At 54.6% G+C, this 17,596-nt stretch overlaps 1 protein-coding gene across 1 annotated transcript in view; it reads right to left on the minus strand.

Moving 5' to 3' along the window:
• SORCS2 (sortilin related VPS10 domain containing receptor 2) overlaps positions 1-17,596 on the minus strand; it is a 491,606-nt gene that overhangs the window by 287,676 nt on the left and 186,334 nt on the right. Inside the window, exon 2 of the mRNA XM_043906091.1 lies at positions 12,453-12,520. Within this exon, the coding sequence (XP_043762026.1) occupies positions 12,453-12,520 (68 nt within the window). The remainder of the gene's footprint in view (positions 1-12,452; positions 12,521-17,596) is intronic.

The following is a 17,596-nucleotide window of genomic DNA, read 5'->3' on the forward strand; positions in this document are numbered from 1 at the left end:
GAAGGGGCTCCCTCGGGGTAGGTATCACACAGCGAGCTGGGACTCGGGCGTGACTGGGGTGCCCAAGGCCAGATGTTCTCATCACCCTCCAAGGCCAGCAGCGGCATTCTTGAGATGCAGCCTCGGGCCGCAGAAGGACTTTTGATCCGTCCTGTAGGTGGACCTGGCAGAGCCCGGCGGGATGGATGCTGGGGAGGGTGAGGAGGAGCACACAGGACACGCCACAGTGGCCATGGCAACACGGAAGGCACCGTGTACGCAGAGCTGCCCTGGAAGAGCAGGGAGTCTGTGGTACCCAAGGGCCGGGGCCGAACCTTCTTCCAGAAGTCTTCCCCGACTACCACTTCCTCTGCTCAACAGAGTGGGGTGGTCCAGTACTTCCCCACAGTGCGGGCTCCCTGGTTATCACTCATCTGTTAGCCCTGCTACACTCTGAATCTCGGGGGTCACTGATCTCAGGGACTCAAACACAGAGCCTGGATGGAAGGATGCGTAGACGGATGATGGGTGGCTGGATGGAGGGATGAGGTGCAGCTGGATAGATAGGGCGTGATGGATGGATGGCTGGATGCGTGATGGGTGGGAGAGATGGCAAGAAGGAGGCCAGGGTGGCGGGGAAGAGAAGAGGCGGAAAAGAAGAGAAAGCCAGATGGCAGAGAAGATGGTCAGCGTTAGTGACCAGCAGGGGTCCTCAGAGCTGGGACCCGGGACCTGCGGCAGGCCCGGCATTGGAGTCAAGACAGAGGAAGAGGTTGGGGGGCTGGGGAGGCTGAAGGATTTCCTCAAAGCTCCTGTGACCTCTCGGCCACCCCAGATCTGTTCCAGAGCCTTTTACAGGCACCCTGAGGCCTCAGAGCCTGACCTCATCCAACTGTTGATCGCAGTTGAATTACTTATTGAAGAGACTCAAACCCAGGAAGCTTTTAAGTCAGCGCCTCTCTCGATCCCTTTCTGGTCTGCGTCTTGTTTAAATCAAACTCAGGTCTCCATGGTGATGTTTAAGCAAACACAGAGAGAGACTGTTGCAGGGAGGGAGTCATAGCCGGTGGAAAGGCAGCCAGACACATCAGGGGAAGAGACGGAGGAAGGAAGCCACCCTCTGACACCTCCCAGGCGCCACGTGTTGCACACACAAGGTCTCTTGTCATCCTCACGTCAAAACTGCGAGGTCTGCGTCGTCAGACTCAGGGTACAGACGAGGCCCGGGGTGGGGGGTGGGAGCCACAAAGGAGGAAAGGTGCAGAGCCAGATGGAAACTGGATCTGTCTGGGGGCACCGACCACCCGGCCTAGAATGCCTGCTATCAGCCACAGAGCATCCCATCACCATCTAAGACTCTCTCTCTAAAACAAGGCCCGCTCTTCCCGCCTACAAAGAGCGAGACTTGCCACCTGTTTAACGTTCCCTGCGAACACTCAGCACGTCCACCTGTAAGGACCCTAACAGCACAGCAGCGCTTTGTCTGCCTGGACATTCAAGGCCCCGAAGACACAGGCTGTGATCCCGGGGACTGCCTGTGGGCTTCCGGAACACTCTGCACACAGCCAAGCTCTGTCCACCTCACCCTCAGGACAGTCCAGCTGGGCAGACGTCCCCGTCCCTGGCCATCATCTGTCTCCGCAGAAAAGGACCCTGACGCTCCTTTATGTTAGTTCGTATTGAGAGGTTATCATCCGGTTGTGACTTGATGGCTCAGATTCCCTAAACTCTGCATCCTCAATATGTAACCCCCAAATTCTATATTTTAAAAAATGGAGACAGAGGGAGGTACCCTAGGAAAAATAGAGCCAAATCTGGTTTGGAAATGGAATGACATCAAAACCCAGTAGCATTGCAGGGAGACAGATGTGGTCTGGAAATCTCACAGGCCAGTTCATCTGGAACAGAAGATCTATACAGTAGTTTCCCAAAGCTCCTTCCATGGAAAACCCACCCTAGGAAATGCTCAGAGGAGCCAAAGTAAAATAAAACTTAAATTGCATAAAAAAATTTAAACAAGTAAAGTTAATTGAAGTAAATAAAAAGTAAAATAACATTTTATTTTATTTTTTTTTTTTGTAAAATAACATTTTAAATTAAATTTTTTTAAAATGAAAGCTCATGGAATCAGATGGGATTGGAGAAATGCCACATGATCTTCTCCTGGAGACGTATGGTGCCCAGTGGTGTGTTAGAGACTCTAGTGTGTTCTCCTACAAAGAAATCTGATCCATTTTCTTCCATCTAATTATGTTTGCCTAGCTTATGACTACACAACATATATTTTCTGGAAGCATCGATGAGCACCTGTTGCGCTTGAGTGTCATTCAGCAGACAAGCCCCTTCTTTCCCCTCCCGTCCCCCACTGGGACTGGGTTTGACCTGTGACTTGCATCAGCCAACGGAATTTAGCAAATGTGCGTGAACAGGAGCCTTAAGGATGCTTATAGCGGTGCGTGCCTCTCTTGCTCCCCTGTCCGTGCCTGGGAAGAAGGGGTCTTGATGGCCTCTGGCTGGTCAGCTGGGGTCCCAGCACAAATGGAGCAGAGTCAAGCCTGTCAACCGCAGGGGGAGCTGTCTGGCCACCCCAGACTACTGCAAACAAATCAGTCACCCCAGGGCGTGAGAAGAAGGAGCCTGCTGTTGCCACCGAGTTTGGGGTGACTGGTTACACAGCGTCATTGTCACTATAACTGAGGAATGCACCAGCCTACAGAAACACTCTTCTAAGAATGGCACTTCTAAGCATTGCATATTTCAAAATATGACATAGAAGAACACTCTCTGGAGGACACATTCTTAGAGAGTGTTGGAAAAGAATAAATGACAATCATAGGAGCTCAGGACACAGTTGGAGGATACCCATCTTAACATTAAGGGTCAGGAAAGGACTTGGGCTATTTGCAGCAGAGAGGCAGAGTTGAAGAAGGAATTTAGCAATAGAAAAAAGATGGGCAGGAAACACAACAGCTAAATCCCGGAGGAGGGGCCTCAAACAGTCAATAAGACACAATAAAAGAAAGTTTGATTCCAGAAAAATTCACGCAATTGCAAGATAGGATAATACTGAATTATGTTCTAACGTCCACTTGAATGCAAACACACCAAGTCTGAAGATTCCAGAGATGCGGGGCAGGAGTCGCTCTGCAGACAGACTGACAAAGGAAAGGAAGGTGGAGACAGACATGGGCGAACACACTCCGCAGCCCTGGTGGGAACAGTGGAGCCTGGGGATGAAAACCCTCATGCTCCAAAGCAGGGGAAGGTGTGGCTCAGCCAGCTTACCAGGGCTGCAGGGATAAACGACCAAAACCGAGGCGTGAGCATCAGTCGCGTTTCTAAAGGCAGCACAGTGCCATCTGCGTTAGTTTGTAAATCACACTAAACCCTGGGACATATTGATCGTGGACAGACACATACGCGTGTACTTAACACAGGACACCCCCACGGGGATGACTTCTGGGGTGGGGGATGGCGGGCATGGGGGAGGTGGAAGGAAGGAGGGGGAGCTGGGCTGGATCAGAACCTGGAAGAGTGTGTTTCTTTAAGAGATGGAGAGCCCAGGAAGAGAAAAATTAACATCTGTTACAGCTAGGGAACCCGTGTTGGGCTAGACTGCGGTCTGCTGCAGTAACAGCTGAAGCCCCAAACTTCAGTGGCTTAAGCTGATTATTCCTGATCATGGACCACTGGTTCAGATAAATGACATGGCCCCACAATAACCACAAGGGAGGCCAGGGAAGGGAGAAAACGCTTGGATTATTTGGTGGGCACGGGGTTGTCTCTGGCACGTGGGTACTCAGGCAGCTGGCACACCACATTCCACACCTTCTGTGTCGGTTCAAGATTTCAGGACTAAAGTGAAGACGGAGGAAGAGAATCCCCCTCCCCCTCCCCCTCCCCCTGCCCGATGCAAAGAGTTGACTCATTGGAAAAGACCCTGATGCTGGAAAGATTGAGGGTAGGAGGAGAAGGGGGTGACAGAGGATGAGATGGATGGATGGCATCACCAACTCAGTGGACGTGAGTTTGAGCAAACTCAGGGAGATAGTGGAAGACAGATGAGCCTGGCGTGCTGCAGTCCATGGGGTCACAAAGAGTCAGAAACGACTTAGTGACTGAACAACAGCAATAACCCCTAACAAAAGGGTGGGGTTCCACCCACTCAGAGGAAACTCGAGACCCCAGTATCCCACTCCAGTATTCCCGAGGTTGCCCCTACTAAAAGTACCACCCAAGGTCACATGTGGGGGTGGAAGGGCAGGGCTGGCACAGCCTCCACACCGTCCAGGCAGTGTGTGAATGGGGCTGTGGGCTAGGGCTACACAACAGCAGAGGGAAGAAGAGCGTAGAGAGTGAGCCAAGATCCACTTTCTCCCTGGCTCAGGACTCCCCCAGCCCTTCTTGCTCCATCTGATGGCATCAGGGCCAGCTCTGTGCTCCTGGCTCCCACCCTACCTGCTGGGATGGCCTCATAGACCGGAAGGGTCTTCCTGGTCCCGGCAGTATTTCCCAAGGACCACATCACCATATGTCCATCCATGCATCCATCTGTCATCTGTCGATCCATCTCTCTGTCCTCCCAGTCGTAAGTTTATCTGTACATCTGTCCCTCCTTCCATCCATCTATCCATCCATCTGTATATCCATCCATCCATCCACCCATCTGCCCATCTGTATATTCATCCATCCATCCACCCATCTATATATCCATCCATCCATCCATCCACCCATCCACCAACCCATCTGTATATCCATCCATCCATCCATCCATCCATCTACCCACCCATCTGTATATCCATCCATCCACCCACCCATCCACCCAACTGTATATCCATCCACCCATCTGCATATCCATCCACCCATCCATTCATCCACCCATCTATATATCCACCCATCCATCCACCCATCCAACCATCTATATATCCACCCATCCATCCACACATCCACCCATCTATATATCCATCCATCCATCCATCCATCCATCCACCCATCTATCCACCCATCTGTACATCCATCCATCCATCCCTCCATCCACCCATCTGCATACCCATCCACTCATCCACCCATCTCCATATCCATCCATTCATTCGTCCATCCACCCACTCACCCAATGCCCAACATCACCTTCTGTACCAGATCTAACCTAGGTTCTGGGCATTGGGAGATCATCACAGGGGACCCTACTGGTCTCCATCCTCAACCTGTGTATGTTCTGGCAACCAGGGGTTGAAGGGGGCACCATACCAAACACAGGGGACAAACCATACACAGGGACCCCCACCCTCCAGGAGATATGTGATAAAGAGTGCCTGGGGTCTGCGTCATGCCAAGCAGTGGGGCGGCTTCTTTGAGGAAAAGAGGTTTACGCTGAGACGAAACGTCCATGAGGAGCCAGTACCCGAGGTTCACTACCAAGGGCACGCCATGCAGGCGCTACAGAAGGGACGGACCATACACGGTGGGCAAGGCTCAGCCAGCAGGCTGGGTGGCTGGAGACCGAGGAGTGGGGGTGAGAGTGGAGGAGGGGGCAGGGGGTGGGGTGGGGGCCAGGGGCACAGCGTCCCCGCAGGGAGTGGGGCTCGGGTGCTGGTCCAGGTGCTCTGGGAAGCCAGCGGCCTGCTGAGCCTCACTCCTAGTCAGCCCAGCCCCGGCTACTCAAAGTGAGGTCCCTGGAGCAGCAGCAGCCTGGGCCGCACCTGGAAAGCTGGTAGGCACGCAGAGCAGGGAAGCCTGAGGAACCCCGCCCTGGAGCGGCCTTTCCTGGGGCTGGTCTCCCCTGGGGCACTTCTGAGAGATCCCCACACTGAGTCCACATCTGCCAAGGCAGGGTGGTAGTTTTTAAGAGCTTTTCAAATGACCTTTATGTACCTCCTGCTGAGGACAGGCTATCTACACATTGGGCCCTGCTCAGCTCTTGAGGGCTTGCGTCCACTTTCTTGGGAGCATTTACGAGGCCGCTGAGTCCCCACTGGCCATTTGGGATCCAGCTTCAGAGACCCCAAACAGACCTCTCAAGACCCCAGCCTGGGTGGCTGGCAGCAACCTGGGTTCTTGAAACTCTGTGCCCTGCAGCTGCCCAGAGATGCCCCGAGATGCAGGCTCTGGGCATTATCCAGGGGGGTACATAAGGACCATTTTGTCCTAGCGTTTGTATTTCCTGTCTATCCTGACCTTAATGTCGTCACAGGTCTGTCATGGAGGAAATACAAAGTGCACACCAGGCCTTTAGGTGTCCTGTGAGCGCTTATGTTCTTCTGTACCTGCCCTCACTGGAGAAGGAAATGGCAACCCACTCCAGTGTTCTTGCCTGGAGAATCCCGTGGACAGGGGAGCCTGGTGGGCTGCTGTCCATGGGGTCGCACAGAGTCGGACACAACTGAAGTGACTTGCAGCAGCAGCAGACCTGCCCCCGCAGTTTTTGGCCCTGACCACTGAACTCCCCCGACCGGGCTCAGACAGGACATTGGGATACATGAGTGTCAGCCTCCAGGGCGAGCGGGCAGGGCCAGACGTGGGCAAGTGTGCGTGTCACGTCCCTCAGGCCCTGCAAGGAGAGGGGTCTGGGGGGCAGCAGTGGGGTGAACTGGGAAGGGCTGCTGGCCCGCCGAGCATGGAGGGCCAAAGGGGAGAATGACACAGGGCATCACTGTGAGTCACCGGGGAGACCGGATCCGGGCAGAGGTCACGCAGCTTCGTGGTGGATGCGTCCTGGGCTGAGCGGGGGCATCAGAAAGGTGTGTGTGCGGAGTCACTTCAGTCGTGTCCAACCCTTTGCCACCCTACAGACTCTAGCCCACGGGGCCCCTCTGTCCATGGGATTCTCCAGGCAAGAACACTGGAGTGGGTTGCCATGCCCTCCTCCAGGGGATCTTCCCAACCCAGGGATCGAACTCTTATCTCTTAGTCTCCTGCTCTGGCAGGTGGATTCTTTACCGCTAGCACTTCCGTTGGCATCCAAACCTCCTGAGACTGCATGCGACCTTATTTGGAAAGAGGCCTTTGCAGATGTAATGAAGTTAGAGAGCCCGAGATGAGCTCACCCTGGATCACCCGGGTGGGCCCTAAATCCAAAGATGTGTCCTTGTAAGGAACACACGGAGGAGGCCGCGTGAAGATGGAGGCAGAGACTGAAGAGATGCAGCCGCTATGAAGGCCCGCGGCCCCCATTCCCCAGGAGCTGGAAGAGGCAGGAAGGATCCTCCCCAGCACCTCCAGGGGGAGGCCGGCCCTGCCCGCATCTCCATGTCAGACTACTGGGCCGTAGGACGGTGGGAGAACATTCTTCTTGTTTTAAGCCCCTAGACTTTGGTCCTTTGCCCCAGCAGCCCTGGGACACTTGCAGAGACTGGACATGCAGGCCAGGGCAGGGTCAGCCGGCTCCTCTAGTTACCATTCACCTCGGGATGGTCCAGGAGGGGAGGTGGACCAGCTCTGTGCTTGTCCAACCCCCGAGGCCAATCAGCAGCTTTCTCGTGGGAAGGGGCTCCCACGCATCCCCCCTCCTCCCGGCTGAGAGGCTGAGCAGAGAACAGTGTCCACGGAGAAGGAAGGGGCAGAGGGCAGCACCCTCAAAACCAGCCAGGAAGAGGCACTCCCACCATGGGGCCCACAAAAGGCAGGACAATTAAAAATGCATTCAGCTTAGATTTCAGAGAGCCATTTCCAGACTGTAAGTACCACATCTGTCATTAAAAATGTATTTATTGTGATCACACAGGAGAATTCTTGGGAGTCTGGGTGCACATTCAATAGATGTGTCTTTAATAACCCCACTGAATACGTGTTTGTCAGACCCCAGCACCCTGAAACTCCACATGTGCCCTTAACGGCAGACAGTGGGCGGTGACACCCTGACCAAGGGCCGGTGGCAGTCTCGCCCCTTCTGAACAAGCTTGCACGGTCTCAACACAGGGGATGTGAGCAGGGGATGCTCACAAGAGAAAACGCGATTAAACCCAGAAACCACTCACCCTCGTTAGGGGTATGGAAACGGCACTGCCTCCCTTTGGGCCAGTAGGTTAGCAAGTTCCAGAAAAGCTATCAGCCCGAAGGTGGCCAGGAGGCAGAGCGCTACCCCACGTGGAGGGTTGCGTTCCTCCCGGAAGAGAATTTGGCTGCAACACGCCAGCCGTGAATCTACTCAGACCGTCTGGCTCAGAAATGGAACTCCCTAAGACGCTTCCCAGGGAACAAAGCGGAAAGGAAAGCAACATGTCAAAATGTCTTAGGACCTGTTCAAATGAATTCTTTTTAACGGCTGAGTAATAGTCCATGGTGTATATGTACCACAGCTTCCTTATCCATTCATCTGCTGATGGGCATCTAGGTTGCTTCCATGTCCTGGCTATTATAAACAGTGCTGCGATGAACATTGGGGTGCACGTGTCTCTTTCAGATCTGGTTTCCTCAGTGTGTATGCCCAGAAGTGGGATTGCTGGGTCATATGGCAGTTCTATTTCCAGTTTTTTAAGAAATCTCCACACTGTTTTCCATAGCAGCTGTACTAGTTTGCATTCCCACCAACAGTGTAAGAGGGTTCCCTTTTCTCCACACCCTCTCCAGCATCTATTGCTTGTAGACTTAGTGCTTGGGCCTGGTGCACTGGGAAGACCCAGAGGAATCGGGTGGAGAGGGAGGTGGGAGTGGGGATCGGGATGGGGAATACGTGTAAATCTATTGCTGATTCATGTCAATGTATGACAAAACCCACTGAAAAAATAAATAAATTAAAAAAAAAAAAAAAAAGAACTCCAAAAAAAAAAAAAAATGTCTTAGGACCGCAGCAGGTCTAGGAGTTGTGGGTATGGTGTGAAAGTGTTAGTCGCTCAGTCGTGTCCGACTCTTTGCGACCCCACGGACTGCAGCCCACCAGGCTCCTCCGTCCACGGGATTCTACAGCCAAGAATACTGGAGTGGCTTGCCATGCCCTTCTCCAGGGGATCTTCCCAACAAAGAGATCAAACCCAGGTCTTCCGCATTGCAGGGAGATTCTTTACCATCTGAGCCACAAGGGAGGCAGGGCTAGGAGTTAGAACGAATCAATCCCAGGGGTGAGTGCACAGCCATAAAAAGTAATCACGTGGCCTGTAATACCACACGGAAAAACGGGAAGCACCTTGCATGTATGTGTGACAGAGAGAAGGTGCGCACCTTGATTCTGCGTCTCACGGTACAGCAGTCTCAGCACAAGAAAGATGAGATAAACACAGAAATCAGGCCTGACAGGTAGGGATGTAGATGAACTTTCTGGAAATAACTGATGCTTCTGCATGTATTTTTAATAAAGGGGAGGAAATGTCTGAGCCTAGAGACTGATGAGAAAAGAATGTGGAAAATTAAAATCTGTTGATTTGCTTCGGAGGAAAACTAAATTTAGACTGCGTGCTGTTCTGGGGACGATTCGTATGCAGTCTCCCTCAGTCCTCACGATTTCCCATCCAGGGATGTTTCCACTTTACAGACAAGGAGACGTAAGCTCTTGAGGGGAAAAAGAGCTCCCTGTGAGACTCTGAGGTGGGTGGTTTGTCTTCCTTGAGACAGGCTGGGACCGGGAACCCTTTGCTGCAGAGCTTTGGACAAACGTCTCCTCGAGCAACAAAATGCAAAGAGATATAAGGGACTAAAAACAGTTGCGCGCATGCACCATTGGAGCAAATTCTGGACAAGATTCACAAAGACCAAAAACTGCAGCTGCCATGTCTGAAGCCGTGATATTCTTTAGTTGCTCAGTCCTGTCCGACTCTTTGCGACCCCATGGACTGTAGTCCACCAGGCTCCTCTGTCCTGGAATTCTCTAGGCAAGAATACTGGAGTGGGGTTGCCATGTCCTTCTCCAGGGGATTTTCCCAACCCAGGGATTGAACCCGCATCTCCTGCATTTCAGCTGGATTCTTTACTGCTGAGTCAATCAGGGAAGCCATGTCTGAAGAGCCAGAAGCAAAAAGAGGTTTTCAGGAGCAAAACAGGGTACTGCGCCTGAACTCTGAACTCAGTACCGCCGACAGGGTGGGCAAACCACCTAAGCCAGCCCTCCTGCCCGACCCTCGGACACAGCCCTACCCTGCCCCCATTTAAAGAACCAGTTCGGCCCACCTCAGGAAGTGAGCAAAGGAACCTGTTACTTGATCTAGCTCCCTCCTGCTGCAGCAGGGACCCCAGTGAAACGTTGCCTGAGTTTGTCGTCTGGCCTCTTGGAGTTTAGTCACTCAGTCGTGTCCAACTCTTTGGACCCCAAGGGCTGCAGCACGCCAGGCTTCCCTGCCCTTCACTATCTCCTGAAGTTTGCTCAAACTCATGCCCATTGAGTCGATGATGCCATCCAACCATCTCATCCTCTGCTGCCCCCTTCTCCTCCTGCCTTCACTCTTTCCCAGCATCAGGGTCTTTTCCAATGAGTTCTTCACATCAGGTGGCCAAAATATTGGCGCTTCAGCTTCAGCATCAGTCCTTCCAATGATTAAGGGGGCCAGGAACCCTGGTTGGTAACAGCCTGGCTTCCCTACCTGTACATGAAGAATTCTGACTCTTGAGGCCACACTGGAGGGCTAGCCAAGGTCATTTCCACCCCCACCAAGCCCCCACGAAGACTTGCCACAAATTTTAACTCCACCCAGCAACTCTGTGTGAAGCAGAACAGTGACACCAGGAAGGACTGCTGGCTCCTCAAGCTACACTCACAATAACCTCACCTCCTCTGTCCCTGGCTTCTGAAGATGCTGCAGGAGCAGACAGAACCCGGCTCCCACTTTCCAGGGGATTAACAAACATTCATGGAGACCTGGGCTGACAGGCAGGGGCTGAAGATTGAGTTGAATTAGTAGATGGACTCTGCTTGGAGCTAGAGAGGACGAGTGCCTCTCTCTACTTTGCAGCCAAGGGGGCCAGTCCTTGGACCATCCACCTGGAAGGGGGAACCTTCCAGGAGCCGGCCCTTCTCAAGGAGCCTGGCCCCGAAACCAGTCCCCAAATGCAAACCTTCAAAGGACAACCGATGAGATTTCACTGGAGCTTTAAAGCTCAGGCCCCTCTCCACTCTCATCCCAAACAATGAACAAACAGCCTTATCCACCCCCGCAGGAGCATATCTGAAAGCAGGCTCCTTGCTGGATGAGCTACTTCAAGGCATGAGATTGAAATATCCCAACACATAAAGAAGCGGGGGTCCTGGTCGGAAAGAATCTGTGGCGGGCTCCTCATCCTGAGGCTGTCGTGGAATTGGAAAGCAAGCTGGCGAGTCTGGGAGGCAAATCTGAGGCTGAGAGGGGTGGGCTCGGAAAGGCACTTCTACTGGAAAAGGGAAGGAAAACGCACGGCTCCCCACTCCCCACATCAGCACCAGGGCGACCACGCCCGCCACCACAAGGCCACCCTGCTCCTCATCTGGCCAAGGATGCACCCAGCTCAGGGATCATTACAGCAACTTGCAGGAGCATCAGGGCAATTCCTCGGTAAGAACCAACTAGGAATCAATCATGAAGCCCCTTCGCTAAAAGCAAAACCAAAGGCCAACAGGAAATCAACTCAAGGTGGCGACACGCATGTCAGGAGCCCTGATCAGCAGGCTTCTGTGTTTTTAATAGATTTCAAATAGAAAGAAAATGAATTAATTAACACTCAAGAAACATGTCTTGGAAAGCAAAACGGTTCAACATGCAGAGAATGTGGAAATGTCGAGCGGTGCCCCCAGGACACAGCGTCCTCGCCTGAGAGATGCATTGAAACCCCAGCCCAAGACGCTGGGATCCTTCCTTCCCCTTCCAGGGGGCTTGCGAGCTAAGTCACTTCAGCCCTACTCTTTGCGACCCCATGGACTGTAGCCCGCCAGGCTCCTCTGTCCCTGGGATTCTCCAGGCAAGAATACTGGAGTGGGTTGCCATGCCGCAGACACAAATACAAGGCTGATCATAATCCAAATGACATCTCCAGTCCTCCTCCTAGCCCACCTCCCTGAAACCATCAAAAAGGCCGCCTAACTCTTGGACTGAATTTACCTTTTACATACAGACAGATAGAGCCCATCGGCAGTGGCGGGTTCTTTATTTTCCAAGCTCTTGGACTGAGCCAGGGAGAAAGACAGACCCTTGGACCGTGAGGATAATCAGTGTATCTGGGGGACTCCGGGAGCTGCGTCGGAAGCTCGGAGCACAAGCAGAGGAAATTGTGCACTGACCTGAATTCACAAGGCAGGCCCCCTTCCCCCGGGAGGACAACAGCGAGGGGAAAGGAGCCCAGACAGAAAGGGAAGAAAGCAAAGAGCCTTCCAACGCCTGTCTGTGCCACAGCCCTGCGTGCACCGCTGACGGGACTCCTAATTGGCCTTCACCTTCTCCTACACGGGTTTTCCAGCGGAAGGGAAGTGGAGAGGCCGCCAGTGAGAGGGGGCTGCTCCAGCCAGGCCCCGGGATCTCAGGCCCAGCCTTGGAGACGCGCAGGTACAGGAGGAGACGAGGCCCGCCTTCGGGCTGACTTACCGCCACAGAGAACTTTCCAGAACCTTCCCCATGTCTGCGTGGTAATACTTGGTCAGGATCAAGATCACCTGTGATGGCAACAGAGACAAAGGCAGAGATCAGGGGCTTTCAGGTCTCTCAACGCGGGGGTATGGTGACCCTCCCCCACCCAGGATGGGGCGGGGGCGTGCTCTTCCCACGAGCCCCAGCCCCCAAGCCCCAGAGCACTCAGACCCCGGGCTGGTTTCTGCTCCAAAAAGTCGCTCTGCGCCTCACAATGACTCTCGGAATATCCCACGCCCGGGAGGTCCACCCAGCAGTACCTGCCACTCAGGAGGAATCTTCCCAGCTCAGCCCTGGGCTGTCTCAGACTGTGGCCCCAGGGAGCCAAGGAGGAGGTGGTCCCAGCGAGCAGGAACGGGTCGGGTGAGGCTTTGTAAGAGGGGCTTTGTCCCCACCCACACCTTCGAGAACAAGAAGCCGGCCAGAAACAGCAGTTGGGGGCTGCAGGTGAGGCTAGGGCAGCCCCGAAGTATGTGCTGTCATTAACGTTCCCTGGAGCGGCGGCCGAGGGCAGAGCTGATGACAGCGGGCCGGGAAGGTGGGCGGGGACAGCTGGGACCTTGGGGGGCATGGGGGTGGGGAGGAGGCAGGCACGAGTCATCAAAGGCACACACGCTTTTTGTCGCTGGTGCTAAACTGTTTGCCGCACACACTGGGCCCTAACTTAACAAAGCCTCTTCATATCAGGACTGTGCAGGAAATACAACTGTTTATAAAAATGAAAATAAATGCACATAAGCAGCCGAAAGTTTCCCACCCCCCAAAAATGTATGAACAGCAAGGGAATGAGATTTCATTCACCTGCCAGGTGAGAAAGGGTCCCCCTCTTCCCAATTACTTCACAAGCCTCTACATCAAATTTCATTTCACTCACTGCCAGACCCTATTAGCGGCTCCTAACATCCCCGTTGCTATGGGAACCCCAGGAGGTGAAGCGGGAACAGCCCCCCGGGGTCCCAGCAGAGCGGTCGGCCTGGTTAATTTGGGGTCACCACATGGGCCATCCCCAAGTTTGGTGCCTTCTGGCAAGCAGGACTTTTCTGCTCTCCATCTTGGGGGACATAGGCACTGCCGCAGTCTGGCTGATCTTTCTTTCCCTGGTGATTAAAGCAGGGAAGATAGAAGGAGGAGATGTCAAGTGAAATGGGACAGTGTACATTTTAAAGGCAGCGATGATTAAAAAAAAAAAAACCCGAGGTCTTGTCAATGGAGGCGCGATCAGCCTGCCTTGCTCGGGAACAAAGCGATTTTCTCCTGCTGGGCTCTTGGGCTGCCCCAGTCAAGCAGGAATCATCTGAAGATTGGGGAAGGCAGCAGAGTGACAGGCCCTGGACGTGCAGGAGACAAGCGTATTTTTAACCTATTGATTTATATTTTATCGTCTTGCTGTTCCCAGAGGGGATTTCAAGAAGCGGGAGCGTGACAGCTGGAAGGGACCTCAAAGTCTGTTTAATCTGGCCCTATCCAGGGCGAAATTGTCAACCTTGCGTCCTTGGAGAGCAGCTGCCATCTGGGCTCTGCTTGCACACCTGGGCAGCGGGGAGCTCAGCCCCTGGCCTGGTGCTCGGGCCCCTCTGTGCACCAAGCTCAGTCTCCTGGTAAATTCTGCCCATGTGGACTCTGTCCTGCCACAGTGGGCCATCACCAAGGGGTTCCCCCTCCCACTCCCTCTGGGTGAGATTCCCCACTCATGCCCATCCCCTTCATTCTAAGCTCCGGCCTTTGCAAAAGCTGGTCCTCATCTTGGGACCCTCTTCCTCTCCCCCCACCCCCACCTCTAATGCCTGGGTTAAATCCTACTCAGCATTCAGATCGCAGGCTAAGTGACACCACCTCCAGGAAGTCCCCCAGGCTCCTCCCCTGGATTCACTGTCTCCTCCAAAGTCCTTTAGACCCTGTGCTTCCCACTCGCCCAGCACAGCCAACAGGTCTGTCACCACCCTGAGTCACGAGCCCTTTGAGGGAGGGGGGCTGTGTCTTGTTTTATGTCCCACTGCTGGGCACAGAGCCTGATGTATCGCGAGCACTCAAACTGCTTGTTGGCAGAAATATATGTGGCATTTCCCAAACTGACGACGAGGAAGGCAGTGAAGCCAGCCAGAGCCAGGTGCCCTGGCCACCTGCTCACAAGCCACTCTTCCATCAAGGGGGTGCCACCCATCTTCCTGCTGGGGGTGCCCTCCAGGCACCACGCTGACCCACCAAGCAGGAGGAGAAATGGGGTCCCGAGGCCAGGACGCAGGTTGTGCCTGCCCGGAGGTAGACCCATGGAACTGCCCAGCTGATCAGCCTGGGGCTGGGGAGAGCCAGACAGCCCCAGCTGACACCGCTGATTCTGCAGTGGGCAGTGGGAAGACCCCTCTGCTCTGGGGGCAGACCCTCCAAGCTCCATGTCCCTCAGTCCCTGGGTCTATCCCCTGGAGGAGGAAGAGGCACCCACTCCAGTGTTCTTTCCTGGAGAACCCATCCAGTGTTCTTGCCTGGAGAATCCACTCCAGTGTTCTTGCCTGGAGAACCCACTCTACTGTTCTTGCCTGGAGAACCCACTCCAGTGTTCTTGCCTGGAAAATCCCATGGACAGAGGAGCCTGGCGGCTACAGTCCATGGGTCCCAAAGAATCGGACACAACCGGGAGATTGAGCATGCATGCATGCAAGCATTAGTTCCCAGGGCCAAAAAGAAAGAAAAGTAAAGTGTAGTCACTCAGTCATGTCGGACTCTTTGCGACCCCGTGGACTACAGCCTGCCAGGCTCCTCCGCCTGTGGGATTCTCCAGGCGAGAACACTGGAGTGGGTTGCCATGCCCTTCTCCAGGGGATCTTCCCGACCCAGGGATCGAACTCGGGTCTTCCGCATTGCAGGCAGATTCTTTACTGTCTGAGCTAACAGGAAATTCCAGTTCCCAGGGGAAGGGGCTGATGATCAAAACACAGGAGGGAGGCATTTTGATATCACTGACTGAAAAAAAAAAAAATCACCTGAACATTCACAGTGAATTGGAAACTGCACCAGTTTCATAAGAGATCCACATTCTGTGCTCAGGAGACCACCCTGGGGGCCCAGAGGAGCCTGGACGCAGCCTCATTCAATGCAACGAAGCACCTGACCTCCTGTACAGATGGGACTTGGGTCCTGGGTGAGGGCTCCCTGCCCTGGGCAGGAAGGCTGACCTACAGCGGGTGCTGAAAAAGGGGGCTGTCGGGGTGAACCTCCTGGAGGACACGGGGCTGTGGCCTTGGCCTGGCGAGGGCACGTCTGCAGGATAGCAGCTTGCTGGCTGATCTTCCGGGAGGCCCGTGGGCACCTCCCTGCCTTGAGCCTTGGACCTGCCTCGTGTCATCACGGCCTTTGGCCTCTCTGAGCCCAGCACCCCCCTCTGTCCATGGGGATGATGTAGGTCTCGGCCAATGCCTCACCCAACAGCAGAGCTGTTCTTGGGCCCACGTCTCGAGGATGAAGACCTCCTCCCGGATGAGCCCTGGCGGGCCCTGGTGTCCTCACTCACTCCCTGCACTTAGAAGGATGCCAGCCCAGGGAGGGACAGCCTGGACCAGGACAGACGGGAGAGATGCAGCAGGACGGGCTCACGACGGAGCTCTTTCCAAGCCCCATGACACCCTGCGGCGGGAACATGACAGCGGGCAGAATCACAGCCCGTCGGCCCCGCGGCCCGGCACTTCCGCTCGGGGAGCTCTTCCACGGATGACCCGTGCACATGGACTCCTGGGTGTCCTGGGCGACTGCCCGCGCACCGTCTATAACAGCTGCAGACTGGAAGCTCCGTGCAGACCCACCGCAGGCCTGGCCCACTCGCCGGGACTCAGCTGCCCACGGGAACACGGGGCAGCGTCCAAGAGGAAAGACTTACCACGCAGACTGCAGAAAGGACCCCCCACCCGCCGCAAGGAGGCCAGCTCAGCGAGTGGAGCCGGGGAGGAACAGTGCTGTATCCCTTCTGTGTTCAACATGGGAGAGGCAGACCCCCTGAGCTGAACTAACTCTTCAGCACGGTTCCAATGGTAGGCTTTCTGTTCCCTGAATTTTACCTCCATTGAAAAAGGGAGCGAAGACAAGGGTAGATACTCATTTCCGCTTGAAGACACGTGATGACAGGGGGTGCTAGAGGGGACGGAAGAGACTTCTTACAGGGTGGTCTTTGGGGGAGGGGGAGGGCTGGCAGGGGGGAGGGGAGGTTTCCACTGGGGACCCTTTACTATCTGCAGCCCACTGGCCTGCCAGCCACTCCACCTCCACACATCAGGGGCACGTGTGCACACGTGCATGTGTGTGTGTGTGTGTGTGTGTGTGTGAGCTTGGGTCAGCGATTCCATCTCCACACAAGAGGGGCGTGCGCGCACGTGTGTGTGTGTGTGTGTGTGTATGTGACCTCAGGCCACACGGCCACTCCAGGGCACCTCGCCTCTGATGAACCCTCACATCTGGCCACAGTCTTTCTCCCTCCTACCTTCAAAACATGAAAAAAAAATGCCCATTTTCATGCTGGTGGGGCTGGCGTACATGGCTGGCAAAGATTAGACCCTGATGAAAGCTTTTAGCTGGTGCTTAATAATTGCTTCCAGTGAAGCACATTGACAAATTCCTTCCTAACTAAACCGGGCTGCCTGGACCTTGAGGCAGTCCTGCTCCCTTGGGGGCAGCGAGGTGGTCGGACAAGGTGAAGGAAAACAGAAGGGTGTCCCCACCCGGAGGGTCCCCACCCCTCACCCAGACATGGCTATGAATCACGATACGGGGGAGGGCGCGGACCCCTGCCCCCCAAAAGCACCAGGCTTCTCCCAAAAAGCTTGCATGCAGGAGGCCAGGCGAGAACACACGTTCTCCCACCGTTTCCCCCAACAGCCCTGAAAATGGGCCCCTGGCCCCCACTTTGCAGATGAGAAGCCGAGGTGGGAGGGGCAGTGGCCACCCCCAGAGGCACATGCAAGAGACGGCAGAACTATAACCAGACCCACTGGCCTGAGGCCGAGCCCGTGGCTCCTTCTAGAACAGCCTCCTGGGGACTTCTCCGCAGCCCGAGCTGAAGAGGAAGGGGCTTCCTGCTGACCACAAGGCAGCCAGACCGCCTATTCCCCACCCCCCAG

This window comes from Cervus elaphus, chromosome 6 (assembly GCF_910594005.1).
Source record: "Cervus elaphus chromosome 6, mCerEla1.1, whole genome shotgun sequence".
NCBI classification, from domain to species: domain Eukaryota; kingdom Metazoa; phylum Chordata; class Mammalia; order Artiodactyla; family Cervidae; genus Cervus; species Cervus elaphus.